Source organism: Lissotriton vulgaris, chromosome 1_1 (assembly GCF_964263255.1).
Source record: "Lissotriton vulgaris chromosome 1_1, aLisVul1.2, whole genome shotgun sequence".
In the NCBI taxonomy this organism is placed as follows: domain Eukaryota; kingdom Metazoa; phylum Chordata; class Amphibia; order Caudata; family Salamandridae; genus Lissotriton; species Lissotriton vulgaris.
In genome coordinates, this window is record NC_141685.1 from 1,047,844,237 (window position 1) to 1,047,864,577 (window position 20,341).

A 20,341-nucleotide genomic window follows, 5' to 3' on the forward strand; every position below is an offset into this window, starting at 1 on the left:
CATACATTTGCAAAAATAAAGGCTTCAGATATTTTTTCGTAGTTCAAGAAGTGCCGTGCATAAGATTAGTTAATTCCTTAAAATCATAGAGTCAGTAGATCTTTGCTATTAAACAGTTTGTTTTCCATGCGCCTACGAACTGAGCGATTGGAATATCTAAAAGGCAGGTAAAAGATATCCATGAGGTACAGAGAGATATAATTTGGTTGTATAATTTATATCTTTCTAAAATTATTAAATTGGCTGTTCTGCTCTAGGTTGTTAGAGTGTTCCAAATCAAAGGCTTCCGCTGCTGCCAATAACTTTTAGCCAGAGTAGGTAAAGGCAGCAAGTTGTTTTTTGTTATTTTGCTGATTGATTCTAGACTCAATAGAAAATGAGGGTGTTCAGTACATCTGAAGTTAATGACTCCTCTGTTGATGAAATACATGAAATGTAGTTTAACTTAGCCAAGGGAATTAAGCAAATTCATGAAAGTAGTCTAAGTATGAGTCAGAGTCTTACCTTCGGGTTCAAATGATGCAAATTCACCAAGGATTTTATTTTATTGGTGACAATTTTATTACATTTATACACCGTGATGTAATTGAAAATAACAGAGCCATATAAAAGGGTTGGTGTCAATTTCAAGTGGAATATTTTAAGTGCTTGAATGATGGCCCGTCAGGCATAGATGGAAAATCTCTTGATTGATCTGACAAACAAGGTAGCTTTCATCCACATATTTCCTATATGGGTGAACCAGGATAGATTATTGTCAACGGTTACCCACAAGTAGTCTTATGTATTTGCTTTTTGAATACCCCTCGAAGAATCAATGTCAATAAGATCTTTTCTGGTCTTCCCAAAAGGTCATTATTTTTGTTTTGGTGAGATTTACCCTGTGTGACATGGCGAACTGTGACAAGAAGAACTTACTCAATGGCGCTGCTATTGAAGATTGGTGGGTTGCAAATCTTCCCTCAGGGGCTCTCATTTCTCCCCAACAGGACCCTTGGACTACCAAAACCAGAAGCAATTCCTGGTTCGGGGATACAGTGGAGGAAAGAGTCTACGAATGGGGAAGACAAAGGAACGTGACTCCTCCTCACGACGTCACCACAGACGCACACAACGTCGAGGGAAACCCAGAAGGAGGCGTCTCCCAACCAGGAAGAAGGAGGCGAAAGGGTAGGTGACGCGCTGGTGTTGTTTGGGGAAACGAGACCAGGAAAGACTGAAGAGGACGCTGACCCTTGGACCCCAGGCCGACCCGAGAAGCCAGGAGGCCAACGACCCCACGAGTCGCCCAGCCACGCTCCTGGAGGAGCGTGGCTAACCTAGGTACGCAAGCTCTTCACGGGCTGGGTGGGGAGGCGGAACAGAGCACCCCAATAGCTCCCATAGCCGCGTCCACACTTACCTACCGTTCCATTTGATTTTCTTCTGTTTTATTTTTGCGCACACCCACGGTTTTGTACACCCGATGTTGCACTGTTTCTGAGACCCGGTTTGTGCGCACCGCACGCGTGTACAGGTGTCCCTGCACTCCCCTCCTTAGCATGTTGAAAACTGGGAGAAAGAAAACTACATAAAGTATCCCTCTCTTTGTGTTTCCCGTTCTATGGACCAAGAGACTCCTGATAGCCACCGCCAGTCAAGACGGGAACAAAGGAGGAGAGAACATAGGAGAGACCGAAGCCCCTACCAAAAGGTGGACTTTACCCAGCATTCTCCGGAACGTCTGAGATTAAGACGAAAAACTGTGCAAAAGGCAATAAAGTCCTCTTCGCCCCCACCTGGTGTCTCGGTCGCTCCCTTACCCACACAACACCCTTAAATCGTTCTTATGATTAAATTCGCCCAATTTAGTCAAGTGCTTTTGAAGACTGATAGGTGTTAATGAGAGCACTATAACGTCAACTGCATTTGCTAAATATGTAATGGTCTGTTTTCCTATGTGTGGGCTAGACCACTTGGATGATCCAGTTAGGAAGCACAGTTGGAGAAAATACGCTGTCTCAGCACTTCCTTTCGGCGAACCACAGACAACATGGATCCCAAATTCAAGCACAGATATATTTATTCTTAGAGCTGCAAAATCTTATATATACAAGCTCCAAATAAATCACCAGCTCTCACGGGGGTTAATCGATTTAATGGCACCAAATAACAAACAAAAAAACGTGTTTCAGCAGTACGCCTTCCTCATTGTTGGCGGCCACCGCATTAGCGCCTCAATTTATATACAACGTCATCAAAATCAATTGGAAGTCAGGCAAGAAAACAAAGGTCAATCAAAAAATAAATGAATAAATCTCGCCATGTTTGAGTGGGAAATATTTTCTGGCAAAATGCTTTCTCACGGGATCCACTACGAATGAAACATCCATTCAACATGTCACATATAACCTGTATACTTGATAGGTGGTATTATATTACATTGTTACCAGCATTCACAGATCGTTATCACAGTAAATGATTTTAATGAAACTCTGAATGGGTTAGTCCAACAGGTTACCCGTAGCCAACTATAAACCATAATTGTGATCTGGATGGGCATACTAACCTGGGTTCCCCAACTTTACGCCTTGCTTGTTCTACAAGCTGCACTTGCGCATTCTCAATGCAGTCTTACATAAATATTTTCACTTACTGTGATAACGATCTGTGAATGCCGGCAACAACGTTATATAATACCAGCTATCAAGGGTACGGGTTATTTGTGACATGTTGAACGGATGTTGAATCAATAGTGGGTCCCGTGAGAAAGCATTTTGCCTGAAAATATTTACCACTCGAATATGGCGAGGTTTCGATTCTGGCGGACTGCTCCAAGCGTTTCGCGTGGACCAGACCCCTGGCTTCCCGGCGCATCTCGGCCTTGCTGGCCTCCCACAGCGTGCCCGGCGAGGGGACCGAGCCCATGTTCGCTGAAAAATATTGCCACAGCTCCTGCCCGAGGGATTCCGTGAAGTCTGCGTCCTGCAGGAACCAGGCGTTAATTCGTCATACCGAGCGGGCGCCGCCAGGGGCGTGTTCGAGACTAAGAGAGACAGGGAGTGGTCCGAGATACCCCTGGGTAAGACTGTGGACCCGGACATCAATTGACAGTCCACGGCAGATAGTAGGAACAGGTCGATACGAGAGTGGGTGCGGTGGGCCGCCAACGTGTGGGTGTATTGGACCGTACGGGGGATTCCACACCCTCTAGGCATCACAGAGACCCAGGGCCGAGGACTAGTCAGATAGGCGTTTTTCAGAGGCACGGCGGGCTGCCGATGGGGTACCTGTCGTGTCACGTGAGGGCTGTAAGGAGGGCGTTGAAGTCACGTCCTACCACTGTCAGGCCTTGTGGGAAGGAGGAGAGCACTAGTGTGAGGCAGCGAAGGGCAGGTGCCATGAAGGCGGGGGGAATGTATGTACATAGGAGATTAATAGGGTGCCCCTCAATCCTACCCGTTGGGTCCACGTAGCAGCCTTGTGCATCTGTTTCAGCCTGTGTCAGGGTGAAGAGCAGCCCTTTCCAGAGAAGAATGGCCGCCCCGTGTGAACCCAGAGTGCCAGAACCTCTGGAACCCATACCTGGCGAGGAAATTACATTGTGAGCTCAGAAGGTGCGTTTCCTGCAGGAACAAGATATCTGGTGCATCTCGGTGCACGCTACGAAGGACAGCAGTGCGTTTTATACGGTCCAGTAGGCAGTTTACATTCCATGGAAGAATGTGGAGGGGCCTAGGTAGTGTGGATGCCATTGTGGTGAGCAGTATAGGGAATAGGGGGCGCAAGTTCAGGCAGTGTCGGGTCCCGCCATGAACACCTCCGGCTTCTGGGTCGGAGGTGTGCCTTATGGTGAGTCGTGTGTCGTCGCCAGTGGCGTGTATGCTTGCATAACTACCAAAAGGAACAGAAAACAGCGGCCCATGGGCGGCTAAAAATTACAAACGAACTGGAGACAACGGTCTCCGCCCCCCAACTCCCCTCCCACCCTACACTTCCAAACATGAAGCATCTGTCGCCCTGAAAAGGAACTCTTCTAATCAGAGGTGGGGGAGGTGGATTCTGGATCCATTCACTTTCCAAAATAGCATGAGATCATCAAAGGGGAATGGATCACTTGTCCTGCTCAATCATTGGGTATACAGGAAACGAGGATGTCCCAGTTGAAAAGAGGCCCTCATGTACGTGATGGGTATGATGGTATCTGAAGCGGTATATGTTGGTTCTCCGCTTATAAATCACGTCACTGCATAATCATTGGGTCTGATTTCATTTTATGCAGCCTCCACCAGGAGGTTATTACCCAAGTTTGACACAGTAGTGAGCCAGTGATAACAAGCATTTACAATGCAATGGTTTTGCCTTTGTTAAAGTTAGAGCTATTGGCATTGCTCTTGACATTATATTTATTTATGTTTTTTTAACATAAATAAATGGCATTGCCATTTACAATGCCACTAGCTTTATCTCTCGCAAATGACACACACAAACACACACAGAGCCCCCCCACACACACACCCATACAGAGCCCCCCCACACACACCCACACAGCCCCCCACACACACAGCCACACAAAGCTTCCCACACACACAGCTACACAGAGCCCTCCACACACACCCACACAGCACAAGCAGGCAACAGGGGCACACGGAGTGTAGAAACACCGGATATTACGTTCTGGACCCCGAAATTCTTCACTGCTCCTCACTGCAGAACAAAGGACGTACGGTGGTTGGATAGCGCGGTAGCACAGCCCCAGTATTATTACCCCGATCAGGACATGAGACCAATTAAATTCCTAAATTTGCTAAGCTGTGAACACCAAACAACGCTCTGAGCAGGGGTGGGATCCCAAAACTTCATGAACAATGTTTTCTCTCAAAATAATGTACAACCTGCACTGTGAGAAAAGTCATCGACTCTGGGCACAGCAGTCAACAAATTAATAAATATCGCTCTTTTCCACAAACAAAGTAAAGCTGTGCCGCCCAAAGTCAACCAAATCTTCGCAATGCTGAAATAAAGGATAAAAACGAGTACAGTTAACAAATGGAACAGTTAATAACACCAACCTGTCATTAGAGCAGTCAACAAATTAATAAATATCGCTCTTTTCCACAAACAAAGTAAAGCTGTGCCGCCCAAAGTCAACCAAATCTTCGCAATGCTGAAATAAAGGATAAAAACGAGAGGAAGGAAGAAACTGACCAACCAAACTTTGTAGTGTAGAACAGAAAGACTGGAACGGCACATCAGAGGGATCTGGGTTGCCAAAAGATCAACCTAGCAGCCTGGTTCTGTACTAGCTGCAGTCTTCTGGTGAGATACAGTGGTATGCCAAAGTATAGAGAATTGGCACAGTCTAAATGAGAGATCACCATGGCTAAGACAGCCTGTATTAGTGCTTCTCTCGTGAGGAGTCTGCTGATCTTCCGAGACATCAGGTTCTGTTCTAATGTGCTACAGATGTTATTGCAACAAACAGGACCTTACTGTGCTCCCACAGCCTGCCTGCCTCTCACCTGGATGGTAGGAGGCCATCTCTTCCCCCGTGATGAATATGTATTTCACCGCGTACATAAAGTTTGCACCAACAGGGAAAGTAATTTATTTTCTATTAACCTCTGTGTTAAAGGTCCAATTTACTGGGAAGCATGGTCGTCCTTCCCTGTTCGAGGGTGATCGCTGCTTGGAGATTACTCAGTCTACAGATCATTCTCAAAATACATCCATCTTTTGATTCTATGGCAACGGTAACAAGTCATCAGGTTAACGCTTTAAAAAGTCCTTGGCACAGCAAAATGAAGAGTAATTCTCGTTCTCGGCGAGAACAGAACAATTACATCGCTGTGTTTCCGATTTCATTGACCACACACGGGCTTTTTCTGCTCACATCCATTCTGGAAAATGATTTCCTTAAAACGCTGCCCCTCGGTGACGTTGGCAAAATGTATCGGTCTATCACGTCAAAATTCTGCAATAAAGTTGCAGCCTGAATATGATGCATATTGATTTTTAGAATAAAGCTCCTCCCTTCGTAATCTCCAAAGCAGTCTAAGAAGCACTATAAAATGTCGAAAATGAATATTCACTGAAGGTATACTCACAAAGCTTTCCCTTCGTTAAACCAGTTATCAACTGGATTAATTTAACTCGTCAACCTTAGTAACGATATTTTTAACGTTAAGAGAAGTGGGTTACATTTATTAGGAAACTGACGATCATACGGGATGATAAATGTTACATACACCTGCCATACATACCACGTGTGTGTACATATATAAGATATAGATATATGTATGTGTGTGTGTGGGGGGGGGGTATATGTGTATATATACAAGAAAATGCACATACATTTATATAAAAAATATAAATACGGTGATATATAGGCATATTTAAACGTGTAGTAAAATATGAGCACAGACATTAATTTCCAGATCGCTTATTAATAGATGATACACCGTTCCCTCCCCTTGTCATGACGATAAGGATTAACAGATGTACAAAGGGCAACAGAATACCAATTTTCACTGAAAGCAATCATTCTATCTGCTGAAGGACAGGGCTGCTCGACTGGAGCCAGGCAGGGTGATTTTCGAAGTTCCCTCCTGCACAGAGAGTGCCCCGGCAGCTACAATCACACACACAAGGTGCCCCTTAACACAACAGAGGAGAGCAGGTCGGCTTACACCCAAAGATGACCCGTTTTTGAAAATTCCACATGAAGGCACACGGCAGAGACGGAGCCACCCGGAATCGAGGCATGCGTCACCTGGGATGTCAAAGCTTTATTTATGGGCCATTACCGGGCACCGAGGTTACATGAAAACAAAATGATGGCCGCGTCAGCAGTACAAATGAGCTTTCTGCAATTTAGTGTTATTGCACGTTTCTGTGCAGTACCAAGGCACAGGCAGCGCGATAAATATTTAAAAATGCCGGAATGTTACCCGGGCTCGATACAGTTACTTAAGCCGCCATTAATCTTCGGTATGTGACCAGCGAGCGCCGGTTCCCAGCTGTAAAACACATCAGCAGAAAGCTGCAGGGGCAATGCGGGCAGCAATAAAAACATTTGAGCAGACTGCAGCCAGCGGTGGGACACAAAGCGGACCCCCTGTATCCCCCCGCAGGGGCTCAAGAGCCTCCGTGGATCTCCCAGGCATCCCGTAACTGGCACACAAAGCCAACACATCAGCAGAAAGCTGCAGGGGCAATGCGGGCAGCAATAAAAATATTCGAGCAGACTGCAGCCAGCGGTGGGACACAAAGCGGACCCCCTGTATCCCCCCGCAGGGGCTCAAGAGCCTCCGTGGATCTCCCAGTCATCCCGTAACCGGCACACAAAGCCCGGCCATGCGGGCGGCCTAGCGCCCCTAAACATAGCCCCGGCAACGAGGAGGAAGACAGGTTGGGGCAGGGGCTCGGAGGGTAGGGGAGGAGGGAAAAAAACAAACAAATAAATCGACTCACCTGCACCCTGCGACGGCGGCACTTCTCGATCGGTCTGGGAGGCGAGCAGCGACAGGCTGGGCAGCCCAGACAGAGCGGCAGGTTGGAGAGGCACTTCTCCGGTCTCCCCGCGGGCGCCGCCATAGTGCTTTCCGTCTTCCTCTCCGGGCTGCGGGGGGCGGGCACTTCCGGCCGGCCGCGCTAGGATTGGCCGGCCGGCCAGTCACGGGGCGGGAAACGGGAAGAAGAGACGCAGTAGTGCCGGCAATGCCGGACCAGACACGGGGGCGTTCCCGGCGTCCCGTGACGTCGGCAAAAGCCAAAGAATGTCGGGAACGCCCCCGTGTCTGGTCCGGCATTGACGGACAGGCCCCTCGTCCAATGGCAAGGCTCCGTTTACGGAGCCAGCCAATCAAGGACGAGGGCCGAACCAAGCCACACTATGCAACTCATCAGGTTTTCGCCTGCGCCGAAAAGATGCGCAGAGCGCATCTTCGGCGAGGCAAAACCTAAAAAGGGATTGTTAAAAAGATCTCAACCTAAGTATTACAAACTTTATTAAGACTCGGTTGTAGGTCTCAAGGGCTCTTCAGGAGTGCTTCAACATGGACTGAGTTACGGGTACAGGATGCACTCTGAGCGGTCGTGATTTAAAAATAGGGGGGAAAAAGGGGAATCTACAAAGCGGTCGACATGTTTCTGCCTTGATCTGCCTTGGTATAGGGCTTACGGGCATTCATCAGGACCAGTGGTTGGGAAACGTGAGGGTTTAAACATAAAAAGGTGCTCAAATGTGAACGGAAAAAGGTATTAACCTGTTTCTTCAGAATGGAGGTCTTACGGTGCCTGTGGAGAGTAAACACAAGGTTTCGACATACATACAGGGTCAGGGGAAAAGGGACATTCATACCGAGCAGAACGTTGCTGCTGATACCTTTATATCACACACGATGATGTAAACAACTAAAAAATGGCAATACTTTAAAACTGGTTAGCAAACATGGCAATGTCAACTCTCTCTTTTTCTCTCCATGCTCATGCAGCGGGTATTTAGCGTGCTAGTTCGACAGTGGTTGCATGGTGTTTGTGTCAAACAAGAACACTGTACTTGACTACGGTGGGAGTAGTGAGTCAAAGGTGGTCAGCTATGCGATACAATGTGAGTGCTTAGCAATGGTTACCTCGCACATTTAATTAACAAGGCAGATCAAGGCAGAAACATGTCGACCGCTTTGTAGATTCCCCTTTTTTCCCCCCCTATTTTTAAATCACGACCGCTCAGAGTGCATCCTGTACCCGTAACTCAGTCCATGTTGAAGCACTCCTGAAGAGCCCTTGAGACCTACAACCGAGTCTTAATAAAGTTTGTAATACTTAGGTTGAGATCTTTTTAACAATCCCTTTTTATCACTGGCTCACTACTGTGTCAAACTTGGGTAATAACCTCCTGGTGGAGGCTGCATAAAACGAAATCAGACACAATGATTATGCAGTGACGTGATTTATAAGCGGAGAACCAACATATACCGCTTCAGATACCATCATACCCATCACGTACATGAGGGCCTCTTTTCAACTGGGACATCCTCGTTTCCTGTATACCCAATGATTGAGCAGGACAAGTGATCCATTCCCCTTTGATGATCTCAGCCCTGAAAAGGAAAACAAGTTAAACAGCGAGACTGGTCTCGAAGGTAAAATGATTAGCGGAACATGACTGTGACAGAGATGGACCCCCCCTCCATGTGTTCGGATAAGAGAATCGTGAACAGTTGCAACTACATGTTGGACAAGTAAACAACAATTAATGCAAATGGAGTCCAGGGAGTGAAGGAGGGAATAGTTATTGGACCGTTGGTTTCGAGGAGAGCAGATCATCCCCTTCATGGGGGTTTGCGAAGACAATTGCATTATAGGTGGATCCGAGGGTAAGGCGAAAGCGCTCTCGCCGTGTGTCATCGGTCAAGCGTCCTCGGGTTCTCCGGATCCGAGAATCATCGGGCTCCTAGACAGGATAGTCTCGGAAATGGCGTGGTGCAAATAGTTCGAGGGACCGGGGAGGTCACACAAATCAAGTGTTGGGACCGTGGATAGAGGCTCGGATGGAGGGTGCTGGGACGTGCACCCGGTGAGAGGGATGTCTCCCCACGACGGTTGTTCTTCCTCCGGGACCTCATCCGACACGCCTCCAGGGATTTGGGAGGGTCGGGTGCGGCTTCTGGGGGACCCGCTGGGTGGGGGAGGGAGCCAGCGGGGCAAGAGGGGCCTTTCCTCCGTCAGCCAGGTCCACGCCGCCTGAGGGTTATCAAAGAAGAAGGTCTTGTTTTGGAAGATGACCTTAAGCCGGGCCAGGAAGAGGAGACCGTAACGGAGACCCATGTTGCGAAGCTTCTGCTTGACCTCATCATAGGTCCTGCGCTGGGCTTGTACCTCCCTGGTGTAGTCCGGGAACACCATGATCTTGCTATTCTGATAATGTAGTGGTCCCTGTGCCCTGGCTGCCCCAAGGATGGAGTCTCTGTCTCGCAAGTTGAGGACCCTCAGGATTATGGGTCAGGCAGGGGCCCCAGGCGGAGGCTTGGGCGCCAAGGAGCGGTGAGCCCGTTTAACAGCAAACCAGGGCATCCTTGGGCATCCAACAGCGCACCCAGGTCTCCACAAACGTGTCGGCGTGACCCTGCTCCACTCCTGCTCGAAACCCCAGGAGACGTAGGTTATTCCTCCTCGATCGGTTTTCGGCGTACTCAGCCCTACGGTGGAGCTCCGAGGTCTGGGTCTGGAGACGGACCACCTGGGTCTTGAGTTGGCTGATGTCGTCCTCTGCCGTGCAGATACGGGATTCCACCTCCGAGATGTGCGCTTTGGCGTTACGCAGATCCTGGCGGATGGGAGCCACGTCCACCCTCACTTCGCCGACCTTAGTTTCTACTGAGGCCTGGGAGGTGCTAATCGCCTGAAGGATGGTGGAAAAATCTCCCCCAGAGGCGCCCGGCTTGCCAGGCGGTTCGCCTCCCGGGTCCCGGTCTGACATGGTAAATTGATCCATTTTCGTTTGGATGGGAGGGACCGGATTCTGCACGGGGCGGTTTCTGCCCATTGCGGGCGGGTAGCGGATCCGCTGGGGAACAGGTGTGAGAAGGGGGCCCCCCGGACACCTAGGCTGTCAATGCTCGGGCGCAGGCGCCCAGGTCCAAACCCTCGGTCCCCGGTGGGGGCAGAAATTAATCGTGCCTTGGTACCACCCACAGGGCCAAGCAGAACTCCTCAGCAAAGGGTGGCCATGCCACACACCCACCGTCGCTACACTCCTCCAGCCCAGCCTCAAGGTCAGATGTGGGTGACCTCCGAGGAAACAGCCAGGACCTCCGAGGAAACAGCCAGGAGCAGTGGGGGCCCCAGGAGGAGCCAACTCCCAGATTGGAACCCACAGCCTGCACGAACTGTTCAGAGCAGATGGGGTCGGAGTGCGGTCAAGGATAAAGAAGGAGCCGTGCCCCCCACGCACAACTACTCCAGTCAGACCCAGGCCTCCTCAACGAGAGCAGCAGCAGTCAAGTGGCGGGCCACGGGTCGGTACGGGACGCCCGGTGCAGCCACGAGAGGTCAGGCGACCCAGGGGCCGGAGGGTCCAACAGCAAAACAGCAAAGAGGAGGCTTCCGCCCCCGCGGCGCCCCGGTGCAACTGCAGCAGGCGGAGGAACTCAGTTAGGTGTAGGGGGTCAGTCCAGGAGGATGTGACCCCAGGCCAGTGGATCCATGAAGGCGCCACCAGAAAAAGCGCGCAAAGGGAGGGGGGGGGGCGCAGCGCCGATGTCCCTGCGTGGCCCACCACCCGACACGGTGGCCCATCTCCGTCCACCCAACTCGGGCAGGAAGCACCAAGACCCCCGGGGGTCAGAGGAGGGGCACCCGCCTCAAACCAATCCAGAGCAGCCGAGAGGGCGATGCGGGCCAGCCAAGAGGAGTCGCCCAGCCGGAGCTAAATAGGAGCCTTGCCACAGCACCACAGGAGGCGCCCTCGAGGAAAAAGAAAAAGGGGGGGGCCTGAAGCACTGCGCTTTCACCCGTCGCCACCCGACTTAGTGGCCGATCCCCCCCCATTCACTGTCTGTTCAAGGCCAGGGGAAAACCAATGAAGTCCAAGCAGTCCTGCAGCAGCCACTCTAGTCCACCGGTCCGGTTCCGCAGAGGGAGGACACAGCAGTCCTCAGCAGAGCCGCATTCCCTGCAGGCCTCACAGAGGGGGAATGAACGTCTCACTCCCACTCACGGTGCCAGCTCCAAGCTTCGTGATCAGTCCAGGTGCACCCCGACCCCGCTAGGCAGCCTGATCGGCAGCAGGTCCAGGCGAGGGCGTCAGACCAAAAGGGCTGCTGTCTGGAGGCAACAGCCGAGACACCGCGGCTTTCACCTGACCGCAGTGTATTTTAGGGAGGCACAAATGCAGGCTGCCACGGACGGCAGCGCCGCCCCCCCGCAGTCACTTCACACCGCCCAAGCCCCGGAGGAGCCCAGGGGAGGTCCCACAGAGGCAGGCTTCCTCGCCGAGGGATCCGGTGACGGATCTATGAGGACACGACTGCCAGTCCGTGATGCGCTCGTCCTAGGCACGCCGGGACGCCATTTTGAGGAGTCGGGCCAGCAGAGGGAAGAAGGCGGTTCGCAAAAATGGGGAGTCCGATCCGCTCTCAAGAGGGATCAGAGCGGAGCGGACTGTGCGGGGGGTCAAGTGAAAGTAGGCTGCTGCTGAGGGCAGGCGGATGCCAGGCGGATGACGGAGGAGGTCCAGAGAACTCTTAGAGTGTGCGTCCACCATCTCGACGCCTCAGGCCATGCCCCCCTGATTTTATTAAACTCAAAGGAGAGCAATATTATCCCACCTGTTATCTTGAACCCAACCTAGAACCTGGGGTAACATGCTGGCTTTATTATTCTAGTGCCTATTTTAAGTAGCCAAGCAACATGAGCAAGCCTTAAGACACATCCATTTGGGAGGGGACGTACGGTGCAGATCTAAGGTAAATCTTGGAAACATGGTGATCAACAGAAAAAGATACGTCCTTTGGCCGTTCCTTGTTGTTTTTGCTGCTGTTTACTTTGTTTTGTTTCTTTCATGGACTTCAGACTCTAAACCATCAAGAAAAGAGGACATTATAACAGGGCTGATCCTATTTTAAGTAGATTGTCTCATTCTTTTGTGTTGGTTCCTTCCTACCCAGAATTGCAGGATTGACGAAATTGTAATGTACTTTAAATGTGCTGTGTAAATAAAAGGCAACAAGAGACTGTAGAATATTTGCATCATTTACCTATGATAAAATCAGGACTCGCCTTCATCAACTGTTGAGGGAAAGCTGCAAAATGTGTGTCCTGTTTTAAACACTGCTAAGTGTCCTGAGCACCTAGTACCACCTATTTCGTATACAGAGAAATTAAAACTGAAGTGCGCAAGCTAACTAATCATCATGAGTTGGAGTTCATCACGGAGGATTCTATGGTTAAGCTCATATCGCTCTGATACCATGGGAGGACTTGCCTTTTAAGGGTTGAAGAGACTAATACACAAGAATACGAAAGGTGCTATTATTGTCCAACTCAATTGCACCTAGTTGACAGACCCAAGAAGGAGGATTAAGGGCAAATGATATCTCTCTGGGATGAAAACAAGTGACCAACAGCTTGAAGCAGATATTTCTCAAGAGGAGACGCTTGATCAGTTAATGTACAGATTTGGGCCAGGAACAAAGGAGAGGGGTCTCAAGGTCAGGGAAGTTCAGAAGTCATGCATGGAGAGAATGCCACCTAAGGTATGTTGGATCCTGCAACCCCCAAGATGTATTCCCAGTGACCACTCACACAAGGCCCCAGTACCTTCCCAGGCCTTTTGGTGAACACTCTTGGCCTCCTGCTCTGGTTTCTCCACCTCTTCCTTCTTTGTTTTCAGTGCCTCTACCTGCTCCTCCAGGTCTTTCTTTGACTCTTGCAGTTCAGACAACTTTTCCTGCAGAAAGAAATGCCCAAGATTCATAGTTGAGATATGCAGAGAAATTTCTGGTTAGTGCAAATGACTTTCATGCCCAAGAAAGCAGTGATGAAGCAGTTCAGTGTGTGTTCTGAGAAGGACGCTGCGGAGGACACTGTGTATAGCCAGTGTGAGACGGTGAAAGCAGTACAGGCACAAATGTATTTAAAACAACAAATAAAAAAACACTACATGCAACTAACATGTGAACCTTCCTCAAGACAAAAAGCAGACAACCATTCAGACTAGGTCAGTCTGTCTCTAAAATTTCAGGTTCAGACATTTTAAATACTTTGGAAGTAACCCATAGAAGAGCTATCCCCACTTGTTACACTGCTCTTGCAGGCTAAAGCCTCTGAGGCCAAGGAGATAATAGAAGCTCCAGACTCCGAGCCGACCATCCAGCTATCGACCAAATTACACAATTAGGCAAACCAAACAGCCCTGGGCTCTAAACACACTAGACATGCCAAGGGTTGCACAGACTTCAATAGCCGTGCCTTTAGAGGGTTCCCACGGTTGACTAACATTTACTATACTGGCTTGTCCTCAAAGCACCACACCTCCTCCCACAAACTGCCAATTTCTACTCCCAATACCCATTAATTTGCAACAAAATGACTTATCAAAGCCCTAATCGCACTCTTGCATTGGACACAAATCCAGTTATTCTGCACATACTCCTTTCCCTCGCTGCAAAAGTATACCTTCTTATATTTACCATGTAACACATTGTCAATGCCGTACTTCTCACCTTATTGTGCATACATTGTTTAAGTCTGTCTTCTATACGTTTTTGGAAGTTGCACATTTGAGTTTCGCCTGCAGACCATTATTACCTTCCCGTCTCTCCAGTCCTTGTCCTGTTCCTTAGAAAGTGCAGATGACCCTCTCCATGACAGAAAAAAAATAACAGACAAATGCTGGGACACCTAACCCCACAGTTTTCACAAATGGAGGGACTGGGGCTTGGTAGGTCCTGCACACACGCCCCTGAGAACTGTGGTAAAATAAGTAGTATGCAGTTCCTGGGAAGGCTAAGCGAGGGATAGAGATGGGGTTTTTCTTTGGGGGGGGGGTTCAGGGGTTCGGGGGGGGGGGGGAGAGGAAGTTCCAGGTGTGGAAAGAGAGACTGAGGTGGGATAGCTCCTATAAGGAGCAAGGGCCCTCATACACCCCGAGAGATGTCCTGCCTCATCATAGGGCAGCTTCTTGTTGAGCCAGCGCTGCAATGTCCAACGGGCCCCGCAGAGGGCCCTTTGCCAGAGGTCTTCTCGGTTTGCCGACGTGAAGCCAAAAAGGGGGAGGGGCATATATGAGATGAATAGAAGTGGGAGTGATAAGCTACTATAGGATTCCAAAAACAGCTTTATTCGTTGGATACTGATGCTATGGTTAAAAACATTTGAGTATGTAAGTCGTTTATGGCAAGGAAAATTAAACCTGCAGCGGTTCAGGGGAGGAGGGAGGGGGTTGAATCCCTGTTTCCACTTGCACTCATCTGTTCACAGGCGTTTGAGGGGAAAGGGGGTGGGGTGGGGAGAGGGGTCAGACCTGGGTGGTTCTTGGTTGGGAGTCCACCTTGTGGCATGCAGTTTACCAGGAACTGTAGGTTGTTAGCCTTTTTGTGACCCCCAGCACCCCTGTTGCTTGGTCGGTTTGTGTGTTTCTCTGTTGTCTCTTTCTCTTTTTCAGGGGTGTTTCCAGATGGCCTTCTGCCGGGAGCTGCGCTGGTTGTCGGTTCCTGAGTTGGCTGGTGGGGTGCAGACAGTGTGTTGTGCTGCCTGCCAACCCTGGGGTTAAGTGCCACATTGCTGTTTCTCTCCTGTTCTGGGTTTCTGGCCCTGTCCTTTGGGGTCCCTGGACTCCCGGTTGCTGGAATGTGTGTTTATGAATATTGCCCGGCGCTGGGTTGGTGGTCTGCTCTTAGGCTGGCTGGTGGGGGTTGGCGGTGTTGTGGGGCTTCTGCCTCCCCCGGCAATTTTTTTCGTTTGCTTCTCCCTGTTCCTCTGTGGGTGGGTTGCTTCTTGTGTTCTCCGTCAGGCACTTGGGGTTCCTGTCCTCCCTGCTTCTTTGCTTCCGTTTTCGCCTGGGGGGGTGTTGGTGTTGAGCCCTCTTTCGGGTATGGCATGGCCCTTGCCCAGGGGTTCGCTGGTGCACCTTTCGTTGGTCTCCCGCAGCTCTCTGATATATGGTTGGCTGTTGGCTCCGGGGCTATGCTGGTGGTGCCCCTGTTGTGCCTTGTTGCTGGAGTTTGTCTTTGCCTGTTGCTGGTTTGTGGTTGCGCTTGGCTGGCTGGTGGGGGCTGGGTTTCCTGTTATAGTTTCCTTCTCCCCTCTTAGGTTCCTTTTTGAGCGCTTGGGCCGCTTTTGGAGGTCCTGTCTCTGCTGACGGTCCTTTTGCCGTGGGTGGGGGGCGGGTGTTGTGGGTATTCCCTCACTTCTGCGGCTCCTTGGTTTTTCCCTGGATTGCTTCTACCTGCCTGCGGCTGTTCTGCCAGTCGGTACCTGTTCTCTGTGGTTGGGCAGGGTCTTGCCCGGTCTGTGCCTGTCTGGGTATCATCCTCGCCGTACCTGGTGCTGTGCGTGGCCAGTGGGTGTGTTGGTGGGGAGGCCGGTATGGTCTGGTATCTGCCTACCCTGGTGTGCGCGCCGCGTTGCCGGTTTCTGTTTCGCTCCTGCTTGTCGACTGTTTCCCGTTTCGGGCTATGTCTTTTCTATCCTGTGGCCTTGCCTCAGCTCCGGGGCTGTGGCTTCCAGGTGATTTTTGTTTAGGTTATCCCTGGAGTGCCTGGTTGCCGTTGGCCCAGTTTGTGGGTGCCTGCAGGGCTCGATACTGTTGCTTTCCCCTTGGGGCTTGTCATTTGGGCTTGGTCCTTTGGCGCTCCGGTGCAGGGGCTGGTTTTGGCCATCTGGTATCTCTGGTCCTTGTACTTTTGGTGGCTCTGCGGTTGCGGGGTCTGCTAGTGTTCGGTTTCTCACTTTTTCCAGTCCCTTTCCCCTCTCTGGTTGGGCACATTTGGGTTCTACGGACACGTCCCTCCTTTGGTTATGGTATGGCCTCAAGTCTTCCGGTCTGTTGGTAGGGCCTGGGCTTTGCCTCTGTCAGGTTTGGCCTTGCTGTCCCGGTGTTTGGCCCCTCGTTTGCCTCTGCAGGAGGTTGCTGGTACCTTCTCTGTTTGGTTGTTTCTGGCTCTGGCCACCTTGGTCACATGGGGGCCGCCTTTGGGTGTCTGCCTGTGTCCTGTTCCGGTTGTCCTTTCTCTGGTTGTCCTCTCTCTGGTGCCTTGGCACCTTGTTTGGGTGTGGGTCTTCGCCCCTGGTGGTCAGTGGTCCAGTGCCTGGTGCTGCTGGGGCCCGGGCGGGTTTTCTGGTGGCCTGGCTGTTGCGGGCTGGGCCTTTGCATTGGCTGGCAGGTGTGGGTTGCTTGGCTTACTCCCGGTCTACCTGCTGCTTTGTCATCCCTGTGTGGCCTGGCTGTGACTGGTTCCTGTTCCTTTCCCTATGCCTTTCTTGGTTTGGGTGTTTTGGGGTTGAGGGGGGTTAACTCTGTGCCTCTCCTTCCGGCCCTCATGTCTGGCTGGCGTGTCTGTGGTTCGAACTGCTGGCTTCTTGGGCGTTTGGGAGCGTCTGTGGGGTTGGGCTGTGGGCCTCCCGGTCTTTCTCTCCAATATTTTCCCTTCTGCGGCTGCTCTTGGGTCTCACCTCGGTTGGTTCCTTGGTGTCCACCTTTGTCGTCCTAGCCGGTTGGTCAGCTCTTGATTCGATTAGGGGTTTACCTTCTCCCCAGTTCCAGGGCCTGGTCTTCCCCGGTCCCGGGTTTTGCCCCTGTAGTTGTCTCCTGGTTGCTAGTTGGGGGTGTTGTCCTTGGTGGGAGTCGATTGTGGCTGATTCTTCCCATTTGGCGCTGTTTGGGCTTTGGGTTCCCCTCGTCTCTGTGGCCTTGGGGGTTTTGCCTCTCCCCGCTCTTGGGGTTGTGCTCTGGTCTTGTGCAGGGTCTGCTGGGGTCCATCTTTTGCCTTTCTGCAGGCAGGGTTCTGCTGTTGACTTAGTTTGCTGGGGGAGGCTGCATTTCTGGCCTGGGGGGGGCCTGGATTTGTGTCACGGTGTCCCCTGCTTCCGGGGTGTTTGTCTCAGTCCTGGGCTGTTGGCCTGACCCTGTGCCCCGGGTCATTCTCCGGGTGAGGGGGGTTGTTGGAGTGAGGTCCAGTGTCTGCACTGGTGTCTGCTGTTGGACGTTCTTCCCCTGTGGCCTGGTCAGCCTCTGGGGGTTTTCTGTGGATTGGTCCTCTGGGCTCTCTGTTGGCTGTGCTGTCGGGTTAGTTGGGCTTGCTCTTGGTCGCAGCTCCCTCTCTTCCTGGTTTGCTCCGTTTGGGCCTGCCCTAGGTAGTTCCTCTAGGTTGGTGCCTTAGCTCTTTTGGCGGGACCCCTTCTTTTTTTGTCTGTGCTGCTCTGCTGAGGGCCTACCCTGGTGTGTTGAGGTTGGTTGTGTCCTTCCTATATCTCTTGCTTTGCGTGGGGCCTCTTGGACGCTCCTTTCTTCCCCCATGGGTTTCTGTTGGGATTGCTGTGGATACTTTAGGCAGTATGTGGCATTCTTCCCTGGTTTGGCGGAGGGGGTCGCTCTCTGTCTTATTGCTGCTGGGTTCTGGATGTTGGGTGGTGATCCTGTCCTTGGCAGCCTTCTCGCTGGTAGATGCCCTTCCACTTTTTCTGGGCCCCCTTCTACTGGTGTTCTTGGGGGTGGGGGGCTGGTTTGGCTCTCTGGGAGTTCCCTTGAGGCTTGGCTACTGGTGCTCTGCCTCCTTGCTGGCCTTGTCTGGGAGTCTTGTGTACTTGGTATGGTCCTGGGTCTTGCGGGTCGGGTTGCCCTGGGTCTTCTTCTATGGGTGGCCTCATCGCTGTCCTTCTGGTGGGCCTGCCTCTGGCCTTTCTTGTTGGGTTCTCCTCCTCTGTGGTTGGTTCGGTGTTCCTGGTGTGGGTTGTCTGCCCTTTGGGTGGTGGCTCCTTGGTTTGGCTCGTTTTCTTTGTGGTGTCCCTGGTGTTTGTGGAAGTTCGGAAGGCCTGGTTTTTCTGTTTTGATAGACTCCACTTTGTAAGGAACAGGACAAGGACTTGAGGGACTGTGAGATAATGCCCTATTACTTACCAGTAATCTTCATTAATCCTAGTTCTGCTGTCCTCGTCCCCTTACGCCCCTCCCTCCCTCCCGGAAGGCCAGTCTTCTGCTTGGTGGTTTGGTATTTCAGGCTGAATGCTGGGTTGGTGCAGCTTATGTACTCCCAGTGGGAGGGGGTGGGCTTAGGTGTCCCAACATTCTCCTGTTCTTTTTTTCTGTCATGGAGATGGTCTTCCCCACTTTGTAAGGAATGGGACGATGACAACGGGACCAAGAGTAATGAAGATTACTGGTAAGTAATAGGGCACTACTCCTTGTGCATGCATATTGCATGTTTCCATTCTTAGAACTATACATCTTCTTACATGTCATATACTCAGTTCTTCCCAAAGGCTCTTTTTGCACCAGGAACATACTTGTGCATGCAACATACCCGTTTCTCTTCACGGCCTTTTTTAGCACCATCGATCAACTCCTGCTTGAGACGAAATCCTTCTCGAGATACCTCAGCCAGCTGCTGTAGCGCTTCCCTCGCCTTTCGACCCTTCTCCCTGATCAGAAAAAAAAGTCAGTTAAATTTCCTCTAGACAGTGGAAACATATTACTAGTAATAAGTGGTTCTATCTAAGTGGGGCTTCAGAGAGGTTTATGTGGGAAGCCAAATGGCACTGGCTAATGGGACGAAGGAGAGCCAGCAAATAGGGCACAATAACATCTAATGGTCAGACTGTATCTATAGCTGAAGTACTGTGGGCAGTAGAAATAGGTTACTGAGGAGGAAAGAAATATAATCTCTTGTGACTAGTCACTATATGACGGTTTCTGGATATATATTGATGTCCTGGAAGGTGCAGACAATGGTGCAACAGTGAACAGTCCAAGTATGTTGGTATGCAGTACGGATACCAGTGGCTAGTATATAATATTAGTGGAGGAGTGTGGCTCAATGGTTAGAGCGGCAGACCCTGATGGAGAGTTCTGGCCCGGGACCAAGGTTCAATTCCCGCCTCGGCGGGTCTTGGGCTCAATTTCCTCTGACCTGACAAGTCTCGCCTCTGTGCCTATTCTAATCATGGGCCCCACACTGCAACTCTGGGCAATAGCTTGCTTAACCTCCACACCGGCCCCAACAGCGCTAGGATGCCTGGTTTCACCCTGGGCGTGCCCAGGAGTGGACATTTCACAGGGAAAGCCAGGAAGGGTTCCAAAGCGGTATGAGTAATAGCGCCAGGAAACCGCTTGGTGACAGTGCGCTCTACAAATACCTTGACATTTACATTTACATTTAATATTAGCTCAGGAAGGAGAAGAATGACACAGGCGTAGTAAATACCGAGTTGTCCCAGTGTAACACAGGCAGTGATCACAGAAGGGGGAGATTCTGATGTAACAATGACATCAGTGACCAGGCTTTATATGACTTTAAATATAATGCAATGTTTCTTTAAGGTTTCTATGATGCATATTTTGACATGTCAACAACACGAGCAATGCATGGAGCGCGTGCCTGATTTGCATGCTCTCGTGGTATAATTGTAGAGAGCTGTTTTTATCTTTGAATATGTGGTTGTGTTATGTTGGCATAGTACAGTGTATACTTTGAAATGTACTCCACATGCGTTTTGTGTAAAGTTAAGTTGTTTCCCTTTACTGAAACCAGTAAGCTGTTGGGGATCTGACCTGAGTGCACACTAAGTGTCATGGTTCTGTGAATTTCTAATAAAGAACCTTTGAATTAAACTCTGCTGCCTCAAAGCCATCATTACTATG

The 20,341-nt window shown here is 50.6% G+C and overlaps 1 protein-coding gene across 1 annotated transcript in view; it reads right to left on the reverse strand.

Annotated features, from left to right (window-relative positions):
* The window catches only part of PRKCSH (PRKCSH beta subunit of glucosidase II), a 313,184-nt gene that overhangs the window by 283,540 nt on the left and 9,303 nt on the right, over positions 1–20,341 (reverse strand). Inside the window, exons 5-6 of the mRNA XM_086962739.1 lie at positions 19,005–19,122; positions 13,303–13,432 (exon numbers count right to left, since the gene is read on the reverse strand). Of these exons, the coding sequence (XP_086818865.1) occupies positions 13,303–13,432; positions 19,005–19,122 (248 nt within the window). The remainder of the gene's footprint in view (positions 1–13,302; positions 13,433–19,004; positions 19,123–20,341) is intronic.